The sequence below is a fragment of the Panthera pardus genome, unplaced genomic scaffold, assembly GCF_024362965.1.
Source record: "Panthera pardus isolate Hobbes unplaced genomic scaffold, ASM2436296v1 HiC_scaffold_2, whole genome shotgun sequence".
NCBI lineage: Eukaryota > Metazoa > Chordata > Mammalia > Carnivora > Felidae > Panthera > Panthera pardus.
In genome coordinates, this window is record NW_026526765.1 from 68,311,641 (window position 1) to 68,332,459 (window position 20,819).

Below are 20,819 nucleotides of genomic sequence, written 5' to 3' on the forward strand. Positions count from 1 at the left end.
CAAATGCAGACAGCATCTAACTGTTCAATCTCCAAAGGGACAGAATTACCTTACAAAAGGACCTTAAAGAATAGAAACAAAAGGGATGGTTTTTGCCTCAGTGAGAAATGCAAAACAATGTTGTATTCCAACTATTTTCGTGTAATGCTCCACAGAGAGCAGGGGTCAGAGGGTGAGAAAGAACAAAATGTAAAATTCTATTAACTATTTACTTTTATATTTTCCTCACCCCAAAGGGGTTCAATCTGAATTTCTAATAGATGAAAAACAACCAGAAATAAGTAGTGGATGCCAGATAATTTCAGAGAAAAAAATTTCAACTCTACTTCTCTGAGAATCCTATAAACACAAGGAAATTTTCAGCACTTTAAAAACATTTTACAGAAAACAGTTCAGAACGTATGCAATTTACTTTAGATAGGTACTGCAGATGGATACACATGTATGTTACCACGCCCAAAGGTTTGCCCATACTTTCACTCTTCAGACCGTAAGTCAATTCATTGTTTAAATATTTAACATGTTGTGGGGCGCCTGGGTGGCTCAGTCGGTTAAGCGCCCAACTTCGGCTCAGGTCACGATCTCGCGGTCCGTGAGTTCGAGCCCTGCGTCGGGCTCTGCGCTAACAGCTCAGAGCCTGGAGCCCGTTTCAGATTCTGTGTCTCCCTCTCTCTGACCCTCTCCTGTTCATGCTCTGTCTCTCTCTGTCTCAAAAATAAATAAACGTTAAAAAAAAAAAAATTAAAAAAAAAAATTTAACATGTTGTGTAAATGATGAAACTGCTTATTGAGCAAAGAACTAGGAATATCCAAAAGTTACCTAGGGTTGTAAAATGAAATACTGATCCTCACTTCCTTATTATCTCTACAAAATCAATTCATCCCCAGAGCATGACACATCTAGGCAAAGTTGATATCACAATTATTGGGAAATCTGTTTCTTTCTTCTGTGTTTATTACAGCAAAATGTCACTTACAAACTATGCAACCTTGGGTAAATGACTTCTCTCTGAGCCTCCATTTCCTCATTTGTAAAATGGGACTAATAACAGTAGCAGTACCTACAGCTATTAGGATATGAAGGAAGATGGAAATACAAGCACATATGAAAGTCAGCTTAGCTGCAATCAGGCAGCAGCAGCTGTTTGACATTGCTTTTCAAGCTTTCTCATTCACTGTGCCTCATAGCTGAACCAAGTAAGTATTTATGGTTTTCTTTATTAAAATATACTTTGGTCCAATCAGGGTAGAAATTATTAGATTTTCTTTTAACAATCCTTACATGACTGACTCATTTCTTGCCCATTTGTTTCTCCCAGCTTCCCTCTGTATTCACTTAATATGTCTCACGGTTCATCTAAAAATAAGGTATCAGAGTTGAAAACCGGTCAGATTTAAATCCATTCAACTTTTTACTGAAATAAGAAATTTAGCAAAAAGGGTAAACGTTGAGTCAAAGACTGGTAGCTTTGAATGCTGGTTTAAGAACCTAATTCTTACATTCCAAACATAAGTTTATCACTATTTATTTATTGTTTGTTTGTTTATTTTTGAGAGAGAGAGAGAGAGAAAGAGACAGAGCGTCAGTGAGGGAGGGGCAGGTCAAGAAGAAGACAGAATGCGATGCAGTCTCCAGGCTCTGAACCGTGGGCACAGAGCCCAAAGCGGGGCTCGAACTCACAAGCTCCGAGATCATGACCTGAGCCAAAGTCAGAAGCTTAACCGACTGAGCTGCCCAGGCACCCCGTGTTTACCACTTTTATTTTTTTAATTTATTTATTCTGAAAGTGAGAGAGAGAGAGTGGGGGAGGGGCAGAGAGAAAGGGAAAGAGAGGATCAAGAAGATCAAGAGGACAAGCAGGATCTGCATTGTCAGCATGGAGCCTGATGTGGGGCTCGAACCCACAAACCGTGAGACCATGACCTGAGCTGAAATCAAGAGCCAATTGCTTAACCAACTGAGCCACCCAGGTGCCCCTTACCACTTTTAAAAAATATTTTGCCAGTTTAGTACTATTCAACATTAACCCATCTCTCCCATCTAATATGAACTGAAACTAAAAAGGTGTATACCTTGTACAACTTTCCTACTGTAAGGCAATTTAATTATATTGTTAATTTTTAGAAGATTGTGAAAGTCTGAAGAGCACAACCAATATTTCTAATGTAGCCTTCAAAAAAGGAGTTTTTAAAAATTAAGGAAGTACAAACTTTAAGTGAACTTTTAAAAGCTACAAGACACAGCCAACTAATTAGATTTTGTTTCACTATATTTTGAGTGAAAGAGAGACACACCTATAGAGAAGGTTCCTAGTTATTAGAGCTGGACCCCTTAGACACTCTTGCTGTGCATGTTCCAAATCTGGTGCGTATGCTGGATGGACAGCTGTGCCTCATTCCTATACCAACCTTAAAGGGAAATGAGTCTATCAGGGTTTTTCCTTTCTAAAGGTCAAACTGCTTTCAGGTATAAACTTATCAATTCCTGAGAAAAGAGGAAGTACAATTGGACAGAGCTTAATTTAGGAATTTTTCAGAGGTTTAAAAAGTGCCAGCTTCCTTCCCATTTTTCCCCACCTTATAGTATGTTCCTGTTAAAATAGATACTTCATTGTTTCTATCACTACTTTCATACTCTAAGCAATTCTGTTAAGTGATATGATTTTAAATTGTATCTATTCCTACATAATTTTTAACAACAAAGCTAGCTCCCTTGCTCTCACTCTGTAGGTCTCCAATGTTCAAATTATTTAACAGAAGTAGATAAATTTTCAATTTAAATGCTGTTTTTGTAACAAGTTTCTATCTACGAAACGGATTTCTGCATCTACATGCTGCTGGGTTTTACCCAAGTTCTAAGAAACACATTATCCAAAACAAGAATTATGTCAGAGACAGAAAATACATAGTATATAAAAGTAAAGTTGAGTTTTCGACCTTTTAACTAAATACAATATCAACAACAACAAGACACTAAATAAGAATTTCCAATCCTAAAGTCTGAACTCTATTTTCGAGTATCAAAAAGGTCAAATGAGCTTTCTTAAAGTTTACTCAACTCACTTTCTATGTCTCAATTTTGCAAGTACGGAAAACCTAAGAGAGATTGCATTTTCCTCACTATTATCTTTTATGGCACTACTCCCTCCCAAAAAACAGGTTTTTGATCTAACAGTAAGGCTAGAAAAATCCCCAAAATATATTCACATTCAAAAGGCACACAAACCATTAACTATAGGTAAAAGTTACATGTAAAGACGATGACTGAGAAATCTTCTGACAGAGGTTAGGGGTTTAAAAATAAACTCACCACCCAGATGGAAGGTCCCAAGTTCTAACAGTGCAATCCATTGAAGCACTTATTAACCAACGACCATCAGGACTGAAAGCCTTCAAATTAAAAGAAAAACAAGAATACACATTTAATGCATGTGTGCATTTATGTATGTATATTTGTGCCTGTATATTTAACAGCTTAAAGAATGCAAGGAATGAAAACAAGATGCAGGCTTCATAAAAAAATAAGTCTGAGTAAAATTTAAACTGCTGCATTTTATAGAAAAAAAATTCATTTCTTATATGCCACTGTTTGGATATAAATAAAAATTAGGTTTTTACATGTATCATAAAAAGTTTTAAAAATTAACAGTATCATCCAATTTTCAATTTTTACTACATAACCACCTACATTTATAGACAGTTAACAAATAACTACAATCATTTTCAGGATAAAACTGCTATTCTGAGAACATTCAATGAAATATTTTGTTAGCCTAATTTCAGTTATAAAGTTCTGTGAAAGAAACAAAACCTGTATTTCACTAAAGAATCTATATATTAGACTGGCTTTCTTAGAGTCCAAAATGATTTTGAAAACAAGAATGCAAATGCCCTGGGGCGCCTGGGTGGCTCAGTTGGTTGGGCATCGGTTGGGCGTCTGACTTTGGCTCAGGTCATGATCGCACAGATTATGTGTTTGAGCCCTGCATCAGACTCTGTGCTGAAAGCTCAGAACCTACAGCCTGCTTCAGATTCTGTGTCTCTGTCTCTCTCTGCTCCTCCCCTGCTCACACTGTGTCTCTCTCACAAATAAACAAACATTAAAAAAAAAAGAATGCAAACTCCCTTAAAATATTAAAGTTACTACACTAGAACTTCTATTTACTTGTCGCTTCAGTTAAAGATCCTTTTATAATGATGTTTTAATTCCAAAATGTAATTTAAGACCACGGTAATTAGAATTGCAAAATAAAAGTAAATAATAAACTACTTATGCCACCTTAAAGAAGCTATATCTTTTCTGTTGATATAAATGGATAAATAGCTCTCATTTTCCTGTAGCACATAAGTGTTGTGAGGCTTAGATCAGGCCATATGTGAAAGAAGACCCCCCCCTCCAAAAAAAAACTTTAATGTTTATAATGGTAGATTATTCATCCAGGAGTTTAAACACACCACAGGGATTATCACCATCCATATTAACAGATGATACTGGGATAAGTGGACTCCAATCTGTTCACTGGGTTGTAGTGATACAGCAAAAACTCAAACCTTAAGGTACAGTGAGTTCAATTTACAGAATCATGTACATTAAGGACAAGGAAAATGACTCTGATAGGTAATCTGTGTTATATGCTCACAGATTTAACTGAACAGGAATAATTTATTGCTGAGTAGGAGAAATTCCAGACATACAAGTTCAAAATAAGGCTTGAAAAGGAAAGAAAGAAAGAAAGGGCAAGCTGGCACCGACTGGTTTTAAAAATGCATCAAAAAATTTCATCAAAATCACTCCACTCCTGCCCTCATTTCTACAGATGATAACACAACAAATTATGTTGCCAATTTTCTATCTGCAGAACAACACAATTTCCTGGCTTTTTCCCCTATATTTTTAAGGGAATGGATAAACTGGTGATTTTTGGTACAAGAATGGATAAATAAATATAGATGTTGGAATTGCCACTCAATAGCCCAGATTTTAATTTTTTCCTGTTTTCAAGTGAATCAAGATGTCTATGAGTGATGAAAAATAATATATAAACTTAATATAGCCTCAATATATATTTTTCAAACTAGAGTACTTTTTGTATCTTATATCCCACTATAAAAACGTAATAGTAAGCCAAAACACATTTTTACTGATTAAACTCTTTTAGAGTTAAGAAATCTAAACTCTAGAAATAACACTAAACTAGAATAAACCAGATACCAGATATTCAAGGTCCCCTACTATTCATTTGTTATGCATGCAGAAAATAAGAAATGAATTCTCTCAACCTAGTTTAATACTAAATGCTTATGTTTCTTTTTTTTTTCCAATATATGAAATTTATTGTCAAATTGGTTTCCATACATAAATGCTTATGTTTCAATAGATCATTTATTCTCCAAAGGATATTTTAGCCTTGTTTAGAGTTTAAGAGAAAAAGATGAACTCTGAGATTTATACTTCAATCTGACGGCATTAACTTCTTTATATTCTAAATTTTCTTTAAAACTGTATTCTTTGAAAATTAATTTCCAAATTATTTTGAATATCTCATATGAAAACTTTAATTCTATTAAAGGGCAATAGTTTTAATATATTTTAACCTAAACAGAAACAGAAATTAGTCAAGTTTTATTTAAACATCAAAAGTTCGTTTTACCAGGTCATTTATTTGGCCGTGGTGTCCAGAAAACTCTCTGACAATCTTCCTAGTTTCAATATCCAGAACACTAATGGAGAAGTCATCCAAGGCAAGTCCCAGAATGCCACTAGTAAGATAAACACACCAGTTTTAATAAACAAACCAACAAACCTTTCACATTAAAATCTCACAGTCATTTTAATTTTTTTTTTAATAATCAAGCATACCTGTGGGGAAATTAAACAAAATTCTGTTCCTTTACATTAAATGTATAATTTTCCCACCTGATAAATTATGTACGTACATTATGACTTTTACCAAAACATCAAAAATAAAATCCATAATCATTAAAGGAAAAACTTTACCTGTCTCTATGTAGCAGCATCGTATTTGGAGACGAATCAAGGCTCATAGAGTGTATTAAAATTTTGTTTTTAAAGTTCCAGAACTTGAGTAATCCTTCACTACCGGTTGTAATTGTCAACTGGTTTAAGCCATCCACTGCAACACCTCTAACAGATCCTTTATGAGCTTTAAAACATATGTTAAAAGGAAAAAGACATTAAGAAAATGTCACTGCCTCTCTAAACACTACACAAAGAGTGATTCCTTCATTTAAATATCTAAGTTCCCTCTATTTAGCTCTCTTAAAATCTTAAAATTAATCTGGATTTCAGAAGATTATTATATTGCTGTAATTAAAACAATATCAATCCGGCTGATGCCAGAAAGCTTAAGATTTTCTGCTTAATGAAAGGGGAAGAAAACGCAAATTTTATTTTGTATAATATCTACTTTCATCTAATCTATCAATAACTTCATTCTATTTAAGTATTTCAACATGGTGTTTATAGTAGGTGTAATGGCAGTAACTGCTAGATAGGGTTGACGATAACCCATCTACAACCTTACCAAAATGCCTGGCACTCAAGAATTTTATAAATGCCGGAGACAGTTAGTTATTAGCCTTGTATATTATTATTTTTTTTAATAAAAAAAGGGAGAAAATTCATTACCTTGATCCTCGCCAAAACTTCCTCGATGTATACCAGATTGCATATTATATACATCTACAGTTCCTGATGACAGACCAATTATGGCAAAGTTTCCACAAGAAGTTATATCTACTGCCTTTGGAAAAAAAATTTTAACACAAATTATACAAAAAATAACTAATATTTTTACTGTACTTTATGGTTTCCAAATGTCTTTTCACCTACTAATTACCTCATTAAAAAAAAAAAAGAAGCATTCTAAATGAATTGCCTCATTAATTTTCGTAAACATAATGTCATTGTACTTGGGTGTATAAGAAATAACTGCTTGATTCTATGTCCATTCTCTAAGAAGTATACAGAAATTATTATCCAAGAAAATAAAACATAACCAAAGTTAACTCAATTGAAATTTACAAAGTCAGAAGAATTGTATTTCAGCTGGCTTTCAATTTTAATTTATTCACAATACTGCTAAAGTCAAAGTATTCCACCACCTAATTTCTTTACCTTACCTTATGTAATTGCCTCTACAGCAGATATAAAACTGAAAACATATCATTAGGATGGTCATCATTATTATATTAAGCTTCAACTTTATTGTCTATAAAAAGAGGCTAACAACAGACAACATCATAGGATTGTTGCAAGGATAATATAAAATAATGCCTGTTAGGGGCACCTGAGTGGCTCAGTTAAGCATCTGACTCTTGATTTTGGCTCAGGTCATGATCTCATTATCGTGAGACTAAGCCCCATGTCAGGCTCCACACTGTGCATAGAGTCTGCTTAAGATTCTCCCTCTCTCCCCACCCCCATTCTGCCCCTCCTCCCCTCACGTGCGTGCATATGCACACATACTTTCTCTCTCTCAAAAAAAAATAATGCATGTTAGGCACAGAGCCTAGAAGAAAGTAAGCACACAAAAAATGTTAGCTGTAATTATCGTTACCACTACTAGTATAACAGCTACTCAAAACTGTGCAGGTAAACTTAAGAAGCTTAAGATAAAATCTCTATGGTTTACAAAACAGTATAAAAGCTTAAAACTGGATTTTTGTACTATGGAGAATAGAGCATACATACTTTCAAAATGCCTTGTACAAAAGAGAATCAACTATGTAATTATACTTTCAATAAGTTAAAAACAGGTATTCACTAAAAAACAGAATAGATAAGTTCAGCAAGGTTACATGATAGATCAGTACACAAAAATTAATTATATTTCAACACACTAGCAATAAACAATCCAAAACAAAATTAAGAAAGAACTCCATTTATAATAGCATTAAAAACAGTAAGATACCAGAAAACCAAAGAAGTATGAGACTTGTACACAGACAACCACAAAATACTGCTGACAGAAATTAAGGATCTAAATAAATGGAAAGACATCCCATGTTCATGGATCAGAAGTAATATTAATATGATAACACTCCTCAAACTGATTTACGGTATCAACAAAACCCCTACCAAAATCCTAGCTGCTTTCTTTGCAGAAATTGACAAGCAGATCCTAAAATTCACATGGAAATGCAAGAGATTAGAACAGCCAAAACAATCTTGAAAAAAGAACTTGGAGGATTCAATTTTTCTGATTTTAAAACTTAACGCAAAGGTACCATAGTCAAGACAGTGTGGTTCTGGCATAAAGACAGACATATGAAACAATGGAATAGAACTGAGAATCTGGAAATAATGCCTCATATTCATGTCAAATTTATTTTTGGCAAGCACGCCAAGACTATTCAATGGGGGAAAGAACAGTCTTTTGAATAATGATGCTGAGACAACTAGATATTCATATGTAACAGAATGAACTTGGACCCCCACATACATCATACACATAAATTAACTCCGAAAGGATTATAGGCTTAAATGTAATAGCTAAAACTATTAAACTCCTTAGCACAAATCACAGGAGTAAATCTTCATGGCCCTGGGTTAGGCAACAATTTTCCAAAAACCATCAGCAAAAAAAAAAAAGATAGGTTGGACTTAATCAAAATAAAAACTCTTACACTGAAAATGATTATCAACAAGAAAATGAAATGACAGCCCACAGAAAGGGGAAAAAACACTGCATATCTGATAAGGGATTTAGATCCAGAATACACAAACAGCTAATACAACTCAATATAAAAAGACAACCCCTTTAATGGGCACAGAATTGAAAAGACATTTCTCCAAAGAAGACATACAAACAATCAGTAAACACATGAAAAGAGGCTCGACACTGAGTCCGAAACACAAATCACAATGAGATACTACTATATACCAACCAGGATGGCAATAATCAAAAGAGCAATCACAAGTGTTCATTAAAATGTATAGACATCGAAACACTTATACATTGCTAGTGAGAGTATAAAAAGGGGCAGCCACTTTGGAAAACAGGTTGGCAGTTCCCCACAAATGTTAAACAGAGTTGCATTATGACCTAATGATTCCAGTCCTAGGTATAAACGCAGAGAAACAAAAACATATGTTCACATAAAAACTTATGTGTGGTAGGGTCCCCTCCCTAAGAACGTGAAAACAAAACAAAACAAAAAAACAAAAAACCTCAAGGCAACCTGGCTCTACCCGTACATGATAACAACATCCCTCATGACCTTGTAACATGAGACCACTTAATCAGACTGCATGTTTCTGTGTTACCATATATGGTAGACAAAGAAACAGAAAATGTACAAAACTATGCCACGAGAAGTTTGGGCTCAGTTCTTTGGGTACAAACCCAACTGAGCCGTGCTGGCACAAATAAAGTTACTTCCTGGAAAGAAAAGCCTGGGAGTCACGACTCCTTTTGTGAAAATCCTGCTACAATGCACTAGTGTTAGCATTATTTATGAGAGTCAAGAAGTAGAAACAACATAAATAGCATCAACTAATCAATGGCTAAATAAAATGTGGTTTCTACATAAATGTAGTAGTGTCCACAATAAAACAAGTACGTTATAAATGCTATAACATGAATAAACTTTGAAAACATTATGCTAAGTGATGGAAAAGTCAATCAGAAAGACTATATCTTGTATGATTCCATTTACATTAAATGCCCGGAATAGGAAAATCTATAGAAATAAGAAGCAGATTGTGGTTAGCTAGGTTAGGGAGAAGGGAGAGGGGAAGTGAGAGAATGGGATTTCTTTTTGAGTTGATAAGAATATTCTAAAATTAGACTGATTAGATTTTAGTGCTAATTTCCCAATCCTATGAATATACTAAAAATCACTGGACTGTACACTTTAAAAGAGAATTTTATGGTTTATAAATTATATTAATAAAACTGTTTCTTACAAAGTAGAAGGACGGCACCTGGGTGACTCAGTCGATTAAATGCCCAACTTTTGATTTTGGCTCAGGTCATGATTTCACGGTCCTAAGATTGAGCCCTGCGTCAGGCCCTGTACTGGCCACAGAGCCCGTGTAAGATTCTCTGTCTCTCTCTCCTTTGCCCTTCCCCGCACAGATGTGTGCTTTCTCTCTCTCTCACTAAAACAACAACAAAATCCAAAAAAGAAGAACAACTCTGCAAACCAGAATATAACATTGCTTCTTTATATCTGAAAATCTGAATGCAACAGAAGTGGATTAACATATTAACAAAAGCAAACAGAAACACAATTTCTAAACAGGAGTAAACTCTTAAGTAAACACTGGAATTTAAAAGCTGTATTTAAGGGGCACCGGGGTGGCTCAGTTGGTTAAGCGTCCAACTCTTGGTTTCGGCTCAGGTCATGATCTCACAGTTTGTGAGTTTGAGCCTGGCATTGGTCTCTGTGCCAAGAGTGTGGAGCCTGCTTAGGATTCTCTCTCCTTCTCTCTCTCTGCCTCTCTCTCAAAAATAAAGTAAAAAATATATACATAAAAAATGAAAGGTGTATTTAAGAAAGGCTTAGAACTCAATTAGAATTTCTCTATAAGGCACATCTCAAGAGACAAATATAAGAAAATAAAGGCTTTAAGTAACTTCTGTACCTATAAGTCATTAAAGAGTTAGCTAAATCTTACTCCTATATCAGAAGAAATCAAGAAAGAAAAAAACCCTTAAGATTCACATTCATTAAATATAGTTCTGTATACTCAGCATAATTAAGGTAAGAAAGTTCATTGATAAATGCTGAATTCATCCTCAGAGGGTATTCTGAGTAATCCTACTTAATTAGAAAACTAAAGCAACTAATATACATCTAATTAAGCAAAACTTACCTTAAACCTAAAATAATTCTCTACAGTTGGAAAACCTAACACTATTAGAAAATAATTTAAAAATGTTAAACTGTTGTTTCAACCCACATGATCATTAATAAACTTGAGTATAACAAGATTGCTGCAGGACAATTTTACAGGAGAAAATGCTCTTATCAACAAGCCCAAGCTCACTTACTGTTGCGGTTATGTCATCTGTCTTCAGCTCTTTTGGCTTGAGAAAGTAAGCGCCTATGGTAGATCTCTGATAGTTCCAAGTTGAACAAGACAGTTTACCTTGATGGCAAGCAATGATACTATCCCAGTCACTTTCACGAGCCTCCTCTAAAATATAATGAAAATCATAAATCAAATTATTTTTCATTCCCTCACTCATTCATTTACCTATTACTTATTAAGAATATAATATTCTATGTTATCATTAGGCACTAGGGACTGATGGTGTACAGGTAATTTCGGATAGCAATGAGCTTCTAATCTAACAAGAAATTCTGGGGGCACCTGGGTGGCTCACTGGTTGAGCTTCATTTCGGCTCAGGTCACGATCTCACGGTTCATGAGTTCAAGCCCTGTGTGGGGCTCTGCACTGACAGTGAGAAGCCTGCTTGGGATTCTGTCTCCCTCTCTCCATCTCTGTTCCTCCCCTGCTCACACACTCTTTATCTCTCAAAAATAAATAATAAACTTAAAAAAACATTTAAAAAAAAGCAATTCTGATTAGAAGAAATTATAATAAATAATGATAGTGTCTTATAAAAGCACTCAGCAAGAGTTTACAAAGAGACTTGAGGACAGTAATAAATGGCTCCCTGAAAGAAGCAATAAAACAAACATCAGTTAATTGGGGGCGGGGACACAAATAGGTTCAAGAGTAACTTGAACAAAAAGAAGTAAGTGATGCATTTCCTGAGAAGGATGGGAAGCAGACAAGGCAACTGGGGCCATATCACAAAGTCGTGAAAGCTGTGTTCATAAGAGGAGATTACATCCTACCGGCAGTAAGGGGCCTCTGAAAGATTTTTAAGCAGGTGAGTAACATGATTCAGATGTCTGAGATCACTCAGGTTCTAAGATAAAAAATGGAAAGCAGGGTGGTCAAAATAAAAGTTTTAAAAAAAAAAAAAAGGAAAGAAACCATCATCAGGTTGATATAAGAACCTCGAAATGGAAATGGTGCCTTATTTCTATGGTAGTTTAAACTCAACAATCAACAATTCAATTCTTTGAATGAAACACCACTCTAATAATGTAGCATATAAGGACCTCAGTGTATTCTGATTTTGATTACAATAGAACTTTATGTTCTCTGTTCTTACCTTTTTATATTAGTGACTTTCATTACACCAGACACATAATAGAATAAAAAGGGCTACAAAATGAGATACCAAATACTGTTTATTAATAGGTCTTACAGAGAAGACCAAAACCTGAAATTAAAAGATAACTGCAAATTATAAATAATTCTTTTTCAGTCTTCACATTAGATTAGTAGGCACTTGGGGTACTTCCAAATGCTTATTAATGCCTACAAAAACATTGTTTAAAGTGAAGAAAACTTAAAAATAGTAGGAAAAATAGAAAAACAGAACTTCTTGGAATACAGTGTTAAGTTACCTACCAGCTGCAAATTTTGTGATGGGTGGAAGCCTTACTGACAAGGCATTCTGAAGACCTTTACGTTTGACTCTCTTCTTATTTATTAATCCTGGAGTTGAGGGAGAGAAGAACATAGCTATGGATCCTTCTTAATGAAAATGAACATAAAAGAGAAGCAATTCTTTGTCATATAACTACACAGCTCAAGATACTCTTATTTAAGTTAGGAACCAAATAAAGATGATGTTATAACCACTATTACTTAAATCATTTTTGAAATTTAGTCTATATAATTAGATAAGAAAATAAACTATGAGATATAAATAATTGAAAAAAAGGTTAAAAAATCATTTTTTACAGATGATACGATGGTAATATAGTCATGTCAATCAAGAGAAACAACCAAATAATAATTAGAATAATCATTTTATTGGACAAAACACAGAACCAATAAAAAAAAGTGAATTCTACAATGCAGTAATATTTAAGATCACTATAATTATTAGTTGGTAATTATAACATATTACATATTCTTATATATTAATTACTAAATACTAAATATTGCAGATAGAAATATGATGAACAAAGATTACATCTATAACACTAGCAAAAAAAAATATTAGCATATTATAAAAAAATAACTAAGATACCACTGAATAATCTCAAATATGGAAGACCAACAGGAGGAAAACTAAAAAACAAACAAACAAACAAACAAAAACTTCATTAAAGCACTAAGGAAAATAAAAAGTAACCTGAATGAGGATATATCATATCCCTAGATGTGAAGATTCTTAAAGATATCAAATCTCTCCAATTTAATTTCTAGAAGTATTACTTTGAATGCTGATTAAAGAATGATCCTTAAAAAAGATCTTGTAACTCATCTGGAAGTATATACAAACATGAATAGCCAGGACAGTAGCTAAAAAGAGGAGTAATTATGAATAAAACTGAAAAAACATTTTTTTTCTTTATAAAATCTTTCAAATGCTGGAAACTATGGGAAAAGATACAGAATAAAGTAAGTTCTTTCTGTAAAAAGAAGGGACACTGCTTACTTTGATGCCTTCTCTAATGTCCCTTCCATGTTTAAAATCCTGCACTCTACACATGGCTCAAGATAAGTCATTGATGTCTTTTGGGTGGCAGCAGTATGTTTTTACCACCCAAGCTGTCTAATTCTTTTCAATAACCTTATAGCAGCACCTCAACCACTTCTACAGCAACACTGATGTTAAAAATCTATTACTCTTCCATACAGGGGTTTTTTAATTTTATCCAAGAAAAAAGGAAATTTATCAATGAAACCTCATCTGGTTGTCTCACAGTATCTTGAAACGTTTCTTTTGTGACCAGTAGCTTTTTTTTTCCGTCTTGCAAATGACCTACCATGTCCCAAACTCTTGTTAAATTTTTCATGTATTGTGGAAAATGATTGAAGAGTTCCATCTTGACCTGTTGATATACATAGAAAATACCTATCAAACTTTATCAAAACAATGGATCATTTGAATGACAGATCTTAATGATTCTTAAAACTTGAAGTTACAGTTTGGGATACTTTAAAAGGAGAGCTAAACTGCAACTACTTCATTATAATATTCACCTGTACAAAGAATGCCATTTAGTAAGAAGCAAGGATAATATGAGTTACTAATAATTTTCAGCAGATTATGAGACTTGGCAAGGGCCACAGTTTCAGAATCCAGCCACCTGTCTGTGAAGATCAGTAAATAAAATAACATTCTAAATGAAGATAGTATCTACAGTGCTTCCTGAAGCTTTCAAAAAGAATCTCCTCATCTACTCAGATTTCCAAATCACTCAAATTCAAATCTGAATCTGAAAATTCAATACCAAACCTAATAATTATTAAATACCCTGCTCTCAATACCTTATGGAATAAACTAATAGGATGAAGCAGAAACTCACTTGCACTAAGAATTTGCTGTCCGTTTTGTCCATAATATCTGATTTTGGTAAGAGGAGCACTATGTCCCATTCTGAATCTCAAAAGCCGGCCTTCACCTGTAGGACCATCAAATATCCATATCTGCCAAGAAATAAAAAGGTAAGGTTCTTTCACAATGTGTTAAATGATTTGTAAGCAGTCAGGTCATCTTCTACACCTATCAACTGGCACTGGGTAGTGCTGACTCTGGAGAAGGGGCTGGGGAGAGAAAAACTGTAACTCTTTTTCACTTCACTGCAATCATGTAACCTGCTGTACTTTTGTTTCATCTATACCATTACCGTATCCCATTTTCCTTTCATCTTCTAGGTTTTAGGCTGATACACTAAAACAGGCTTGCAATAACCCCAAGGGTAGAAGCCAGGAAAATGATAACAATAATAATAATACCCTCAGAGCATTGTCGGCACCATTTGTGACAAGAAGGGGCTCTCTATGGAGAAATGTCAGTCCAGCAATCGCTGTAGAATGTGCATTTCTCATCTGATTGATTAACTTTTTGTCTTCTAGATCCCAGAGTCCAATATGGCCACATGGGCTTCCAGCTGCCATTATTGGATGACCATCTGTTATTAAAAATAAAATACATTAAGAAAAACATGCGCCATAAAACAACCAAACGTAACAATTCTTCTCTCCATCCCTTTAATCCATAAACATAAGGTTAGAAAAAACTATGCACCAATAATCTATCCATATTCCTATGGCTGTTTGTAATGCAGTATTTCACTTATTTCTATTAAATACATTAACTTGCAAGAAAACATCCACTTGGAAAATTTCTATAAGCTTCGAAGTACACATTTTAAACATTCTTAACTCTTACTAATAATTAAGTTAAAAGTTACCTGTACGAAATGAAATCGAAGTAATAGGTCCCCAGTCTTGACGAAACTTCATTAATGTTTCATCGAATTTAATGTTGTGAATGATAACCTGACCTGACATAAGACCAACAGCAACAACATCCACAGCTGGTGCCTGAAATTTAAATTACTCACTTTTTATTCTTAATCAAAATAGCTTCAATAATCCTGATGTTATGCATCATTAATTATGTAAAAGAAATAATAGAATATCTTCTTGAGGATGGCAAAAAAAAAAAAAAAAAAAAAACCAACCTAGTAAGTATTACCATTCTAGCATACTTTGATTGCTATCTCACATAGAAATATTTAGGAATGATTTTTTCAAGTTACTTCCCAGCTTCAAATCTGGTAGTCACCATCAATCCCCTCATTCCTAAAACACAGCTGACTCAGTAAGAAAACAGCCATAAAAGAAAAGGAATCTGATATATGAAATCACTACAGATCAGTGACTGGAAAGAAACAAAAGAGATACAGCTCTTAGAAAACATAAAAAGGCTTGCCATATGCCTGGCAACATAAAAGGCCAACTACACAGGAAGTGAACAGTTTTTTATCCAAGGAAACAAAAACCTATAAAACATGTTAAAAGGCAAAAAAGTCTTAGGATTAGTCTGTCCCAGCTCTAATATTTTATGAATAGAATCTTCATTTTATAAATGGTCTTACATACAGGCTCTATAATAAGTTTCTCTATTTTAGCACAGAAGATCAATGTTCAATACCATTACAGAATAGAATCACGTTAACCATTTTATTAATCTATCATCATGTGACCCTGATGCATGAGACCCTGGGGATATTGAAACAAGTATGATTCCTTGCCCTCAAGGGACCTAATCATCTGATACCTTTGGGGTCTTATGGGTAGGCAAAAGCACAGCAAGGTTGATGGTACTGAGAGAGAATGAAAGAATGAATATAAGTTGGGCAGGTATAAGCAAGAGTTATTCAGAAGGACAAGGATATACTGGCAGTATACGTGTCCAATGTAAGATTCTCTGCAGACCTACATCATTCATACATGTTCTGCAGTCTCATGAAAACAAAAGCAGTTATTTAAGGAAAAGTGCAATTAAAAATGTTAGGATTCGGGTCCCAATTATTCCAAGCTACAACCTTCAAAATTAGAACAAATTTCTCTGCATGACCTACAATCTCCCTTGCTTTACTGAACAACTAACTCATCTCCATCATCTCCACTCTGCACAAGGCACTGGACTACATGTTTACAAAACGATTGGTAAACATTGTTCCATAGCAACTATAGGTTTAGAGCCTAATTCCAGGTAAAAGATTTCCATAAATGTTTATAGGCAAAGGCATTGTTGTTTTCAATGACATTTCCAAAACACTACCTTTTAGGGCAATATTTATAAAAATAAACTACTTTATATATTATTTTTGTCTTTAGGTCTAAAAAATATGGTTGACCCCTGAAACTGAGAGATCACACTACTAACTTCATTTCTTCTCTGACTTAACAAAAAAATACTAACCTGCTGAAGAGCTGTGACTCCAACTTTCCATCCCAGAAACGTATACAGAAGCTTACTACAGGAAGAAAAGTAGTTGAAAGTTTTTATTTTTTAGGGAAACAAAATCGACTATATATTAAAAAGCAAAATAATAATGGGTGATATTTAAGTTGTTTCTCTGACCCACAGTATTCTAAGTATATATATATTAACTTATTTAATACTCAAAATGATTCCATGAGGTAGATATTATCACCATTATCCAGATAAGAAAATAAGAAACTTAATTATGTGAAACAATTAAGCTAAGGTTCTATGGCTAATAATTCATAGAGCCCAGACAGACCAACTCCAGATCCTATGCCCCATGCTGCTAGTAACTACTATACTATGTGAACTCTTTAAGAAATAGAAAAAAAATACAAGCTAAAAATCATTTTATATTACAGACTATAACAAAAAACCATCTTAGAATGTAGGTGGATCTTGTTTTTTCACTGCAATGTGTTTCTAGAAAAATATTACCAATGGGAATATAACTATGATACTTATGTTATATAACTGTCACATGACAATAGTGATGCTGCTCTAAATTACAGAATCAAGCCACAAACGATAAAGAAGTCCATGAAGAAACAGAGATTCTGAAATTGTTATAATGATATTCAATAAAGTATTAAATCATATACTAAATTTAGTAAGTGGGCACAGATTACTCAATGATTATCCAAGGAATATTTAATGTAAAATAGTGTGTAAACATCACATAAAGAGCCTCAATATATAATGCAGGAGCAGAGACAATACTTCTGTCATTATCCCTAAACCTACAAGGGTAGGTAGTCAATATTTGCTAAATTGAATGAAAACACTGATTTAAAACTACGAATTAGGATAAATGTTAAACCTTTGATAATCTTATTTTCCCTTTCAAATTTATGAGGGATTTAGAAAGTACAATTTGGATGGTCAAATATTTTTGTCTTTTTAATGCTATACAAAGATTGAACTATCACTTTTTTCTCCGGATAAATGTTCAAGTAACAGGTGGAGGTATTCAAAACCATTTATCTAGCCCTCCAGCTATACCAATAATATTACAGTAAATGTCCATCAAGTTTGTGGTTGATAATAAAAGGACTTTCACCCTAAAAATGATTCCTAAATGCTAGCACTAAATTAATACTGATTGACTTTGCCTTCTCCTACTTCTTCAGTTTATTGAAACTAGATGCTGTCCAGTGACCAGCGCATAATTATTTTCTTATGTTACTTTACTAGAGTCTTCTCTATAGCTATATGGATTCTTTACAGATTAGGGCCATTAGTATATACTTTTAAATGGGTACTTATGAAGCTGCCTACCATGTGCCAGGACCATATGCCACCTTTTGCCTATGTGATACCGTGATACAACACCAAAAGTAGGTATACTTATAGAAGGCCCTCAGGTAAACATATAAAGGCAGGGAGAATTGAGAGACTTAAGTATGCGTTAGGGAGTAGTAGGTAAGGATAAGATGGGAACCACCTACATTATATTCTAAATAAAGTGCTTACTTGGATTTTACATTCCACAACTGTAGGCTTCCTTGTTCACTGCCAAGAAGTATTTTATTCAAGTAGGTACTTGGATGCAAAATTGCAGAAATTTTAAATACTGATTTATCAAAAGTCAATTGCAGATATTCCTCTACAAAAGTAAAAGTTATAAACAACATGTAATTATTTTTCATATATCCAGCCCTTAAAGTAAGCCTACCATATCAGAGATTTATGTCTTAATATAAACCAAAGACTTACATTCGAACCTTTACACATTCCTTGAGAAATTAAATGTGATGAGGGGCAACTTGTAAATAATTTAGACTGTCAAAAGTTTTCTAAAATTCTAATATCAGTACTATTAAAAATTCCACTCATTGCTGAACTTGTTTATAGGAATAAAAAATAAGGTTTAAAAAAAGGATTCAGTCTTACTATTTTTATAATTTGATCAAGAGGCAGAGTGAATATTCCAAAGTGAAGTACTTATACTGAACTCTTCCATGGAGTGAAAGGCCAAATATCTAGGGAGATTGATGGGTCTCTCAAAGATGTAAAAAGTAAGAGGCAAATCTTGGTGAAAGTAAAAACAGTGATTCTCATACATTTCCACCAAACATAGCTTGCTACCACTGTATAAGACTATCACACTTAAAGAACACTGACTCATATTCTTAGAGAAAGGATGTATACTTTCCTTTAGGTTATAGGATCTTTACAGGATCTTTAGTTTACTACCACAATCTCCTTTGCGGAAAGTTGAAAATACAAACCAAGAGTTACTCAGGTGTAATCATATACCAAAATGCACTCTACAGAGAAAATAATTAACGCATCACTGAACTTGGAGAACTGCAATGGAAGATGTATTAGCTGAAATTAATACATTAAACATGTTATAAATACTATAGTTAGCTCCTAGCTGACTAAAATTATCTATCCATTTTTTACTTACAACCTTTTTCTTCATATATATTAAAGAGTCTAAATTTTTTTCTGATTACATGTGAAACCTCTGACATGGAAGTTGTGATTACATAGGTTTTTAATTTTAGTTGCACACATACTATCCGCCCCCATGATAATGTAATAAATTGGCTCATTCTTACCTTCTGAATATATGTGCCAAATAATAAGAATGCTGTCAGTATCAACAGAGATAATGTGATCCCCAAAGGGTTGCAACAGATGGATTTCTGCTTTATGACCCTTAAAGGTGTGTACTACCTACAATGTTAAAGTTCAAAAGAATTTAATATGATTACTCATTCAACATTTAACATTATTCATATTAACCAAAAACATGCTAATCCTAAAGATGCTCTCATTAAGAAACGTAATCCAACTTTTGATTATCCAAGGTTAGATTAACAAATGGCAAGGAACCAGGCATTTTCACCTGCTCCCTCAGCCAGTCCAATAATAAGGAAGGCTAAACTAGAAACATAGAAATGAGACCTCTGAAGTTCAACCTCACAACTGAGCTTAGGGAGGACACATACAGCCGGGTTGTTCACCCAATCTAACCAGCACTACTCCATGCATCCTAAAAAAATGGTTATGTTCTAGAAGGCTAACTCTATAAGCTCCATCACCAGCTGGCTTCCAGATGAGATAGGGAGGATAGAGTACTTCTGTTTTGACACACAGAGACCCTTATCCTTACAGTAGCTGCATTCCTTAAGAACTACAGCCCCTTCTCCGTGATTTCAGTTCTCACCAAATTCCAGAAATGTTATTTCTTCTCCTTGTCCTTTAGACCTAGAAGTAGTAGCAGCTTCCTACAATTCCTGCAATTTGTCTCCCATGCCTTGCCACCCTTACTTTCTCTCTATTTGTATCTTCCAGGGAAAACTACAAACTGCAGTATTTTGTATTTAAAAAAAAAAAAAAAAAAAAAGGACATTTTTCCTGACTCTAAAAATTCAAACAAGTCCCATTAAAGACCTCCACAGGTAAACTGCCCTCCTCTGCCACAGGCAGTGATGATGGAGGACCCTGGGAACAAATGTCAGTCCAAGTTAGACCTTGACAAGTACACTGATCCGAATCCTTGGCTATCTAGGCAGCCATACTGCCACTTCCCTTTTCATTCTGGACGTCCTGAGCCAGGTCATCTCTCAAGGCTGTTTTTCCAGAACAAACTTAGAAACCAAATGAGAGATTAAGAAAAGACCCTTCCTTACCAGTGTAGAAAACAGAGAATCTAGTTTTCTCTATACAGAGAACCACTTGGTTCTTAGAAAAGAAAGGAGTCATGGGCTGAGTTGTTCATAATGAAAAAGTCAATCCACATAAAGTAGTGGCATAAATAAAATGAAAACATGACAGTCCAAAACCTCAGGAATACAGCAAAGGCAATATAAGAGAGAAGTATATATCAATTCAGGCCTTCCTAGAGAAGGAAGAAAGGTCTCAAATACATAACCTAAACTTTCACCTAAAAGAGCTGAAAAAAGAACAGCAAATGAAGCCCAAAACAGCAGAAGAAGGGAAATGATTTTAGAGCAGAA

The 20,819-nt window shown here is 34.2% G+C and overlaps 1 protein-coding gene across 1 annotated transcript in view; it reads right to left on the bottom strand.

Annotated features, from left to right (window-relative positions):
* WDR36 (WD repeat domain 36) overlaps positions 1 to 20,819 on the bottom strand; it is a 41,024-nt gene that overhangs the window by 11,565 nt on the left and 8,640 nt on the right. The window contains exons 4-16 of the mRNA XM_019450516.2: positions 19,416 to 19,533; positions 18,322 to 18,454; positions 16,783 to 16,837; positions 15,263 to 15,395; positions 14,805 to 14,980; positions 14,375 to 14,495; positions 13,832 to 13,897; positions 12,462 to 12,548; positions 11,022 to 11,167; positions 6,650 to 6,764; positions 5,999 to 6,164; positions 5,652 to 5,760; positions 3,311 to 3,390 (exon numbers count right to left, since the gene is read on the bottom strand). Of these exons, the coding sequence (XP_019306061.1) occupies positions 3,311 to 3,390; positions 5,652 to 5,760; positions 5,999 to 6,164; positions 6,650 to 6,764; positions 11,022 to 11,167; positions 12,462 to 12,548; positions 13,832 to 13,897; positions 14,375 to 14,495; positions 14,805 to 14,980; positions 15,263 to 15,395; positions 16,783 to 16,837; positions 18,322 to 18,454; positions 19,416 to 19,533 (1,505 nt within the window). The remainder of the gene's footprint in view (positions 1 to 3,310; positions 3,391 to 5,651; positions 5,761 to 5,998; positions 6,165 to 6,649; positions 6,765 to 11,021; positions 11,168 to 12,461; positions 12,549 to 13,831; positions 13,898 to 14,374; positions 14,496 to 14,804; positions 14,981 to 15,262; positions 15,396 to 16,782; positions 16,838 to 18,321; positions 18,455 to 19,415; positions 19,534 to 20,819) is intronic.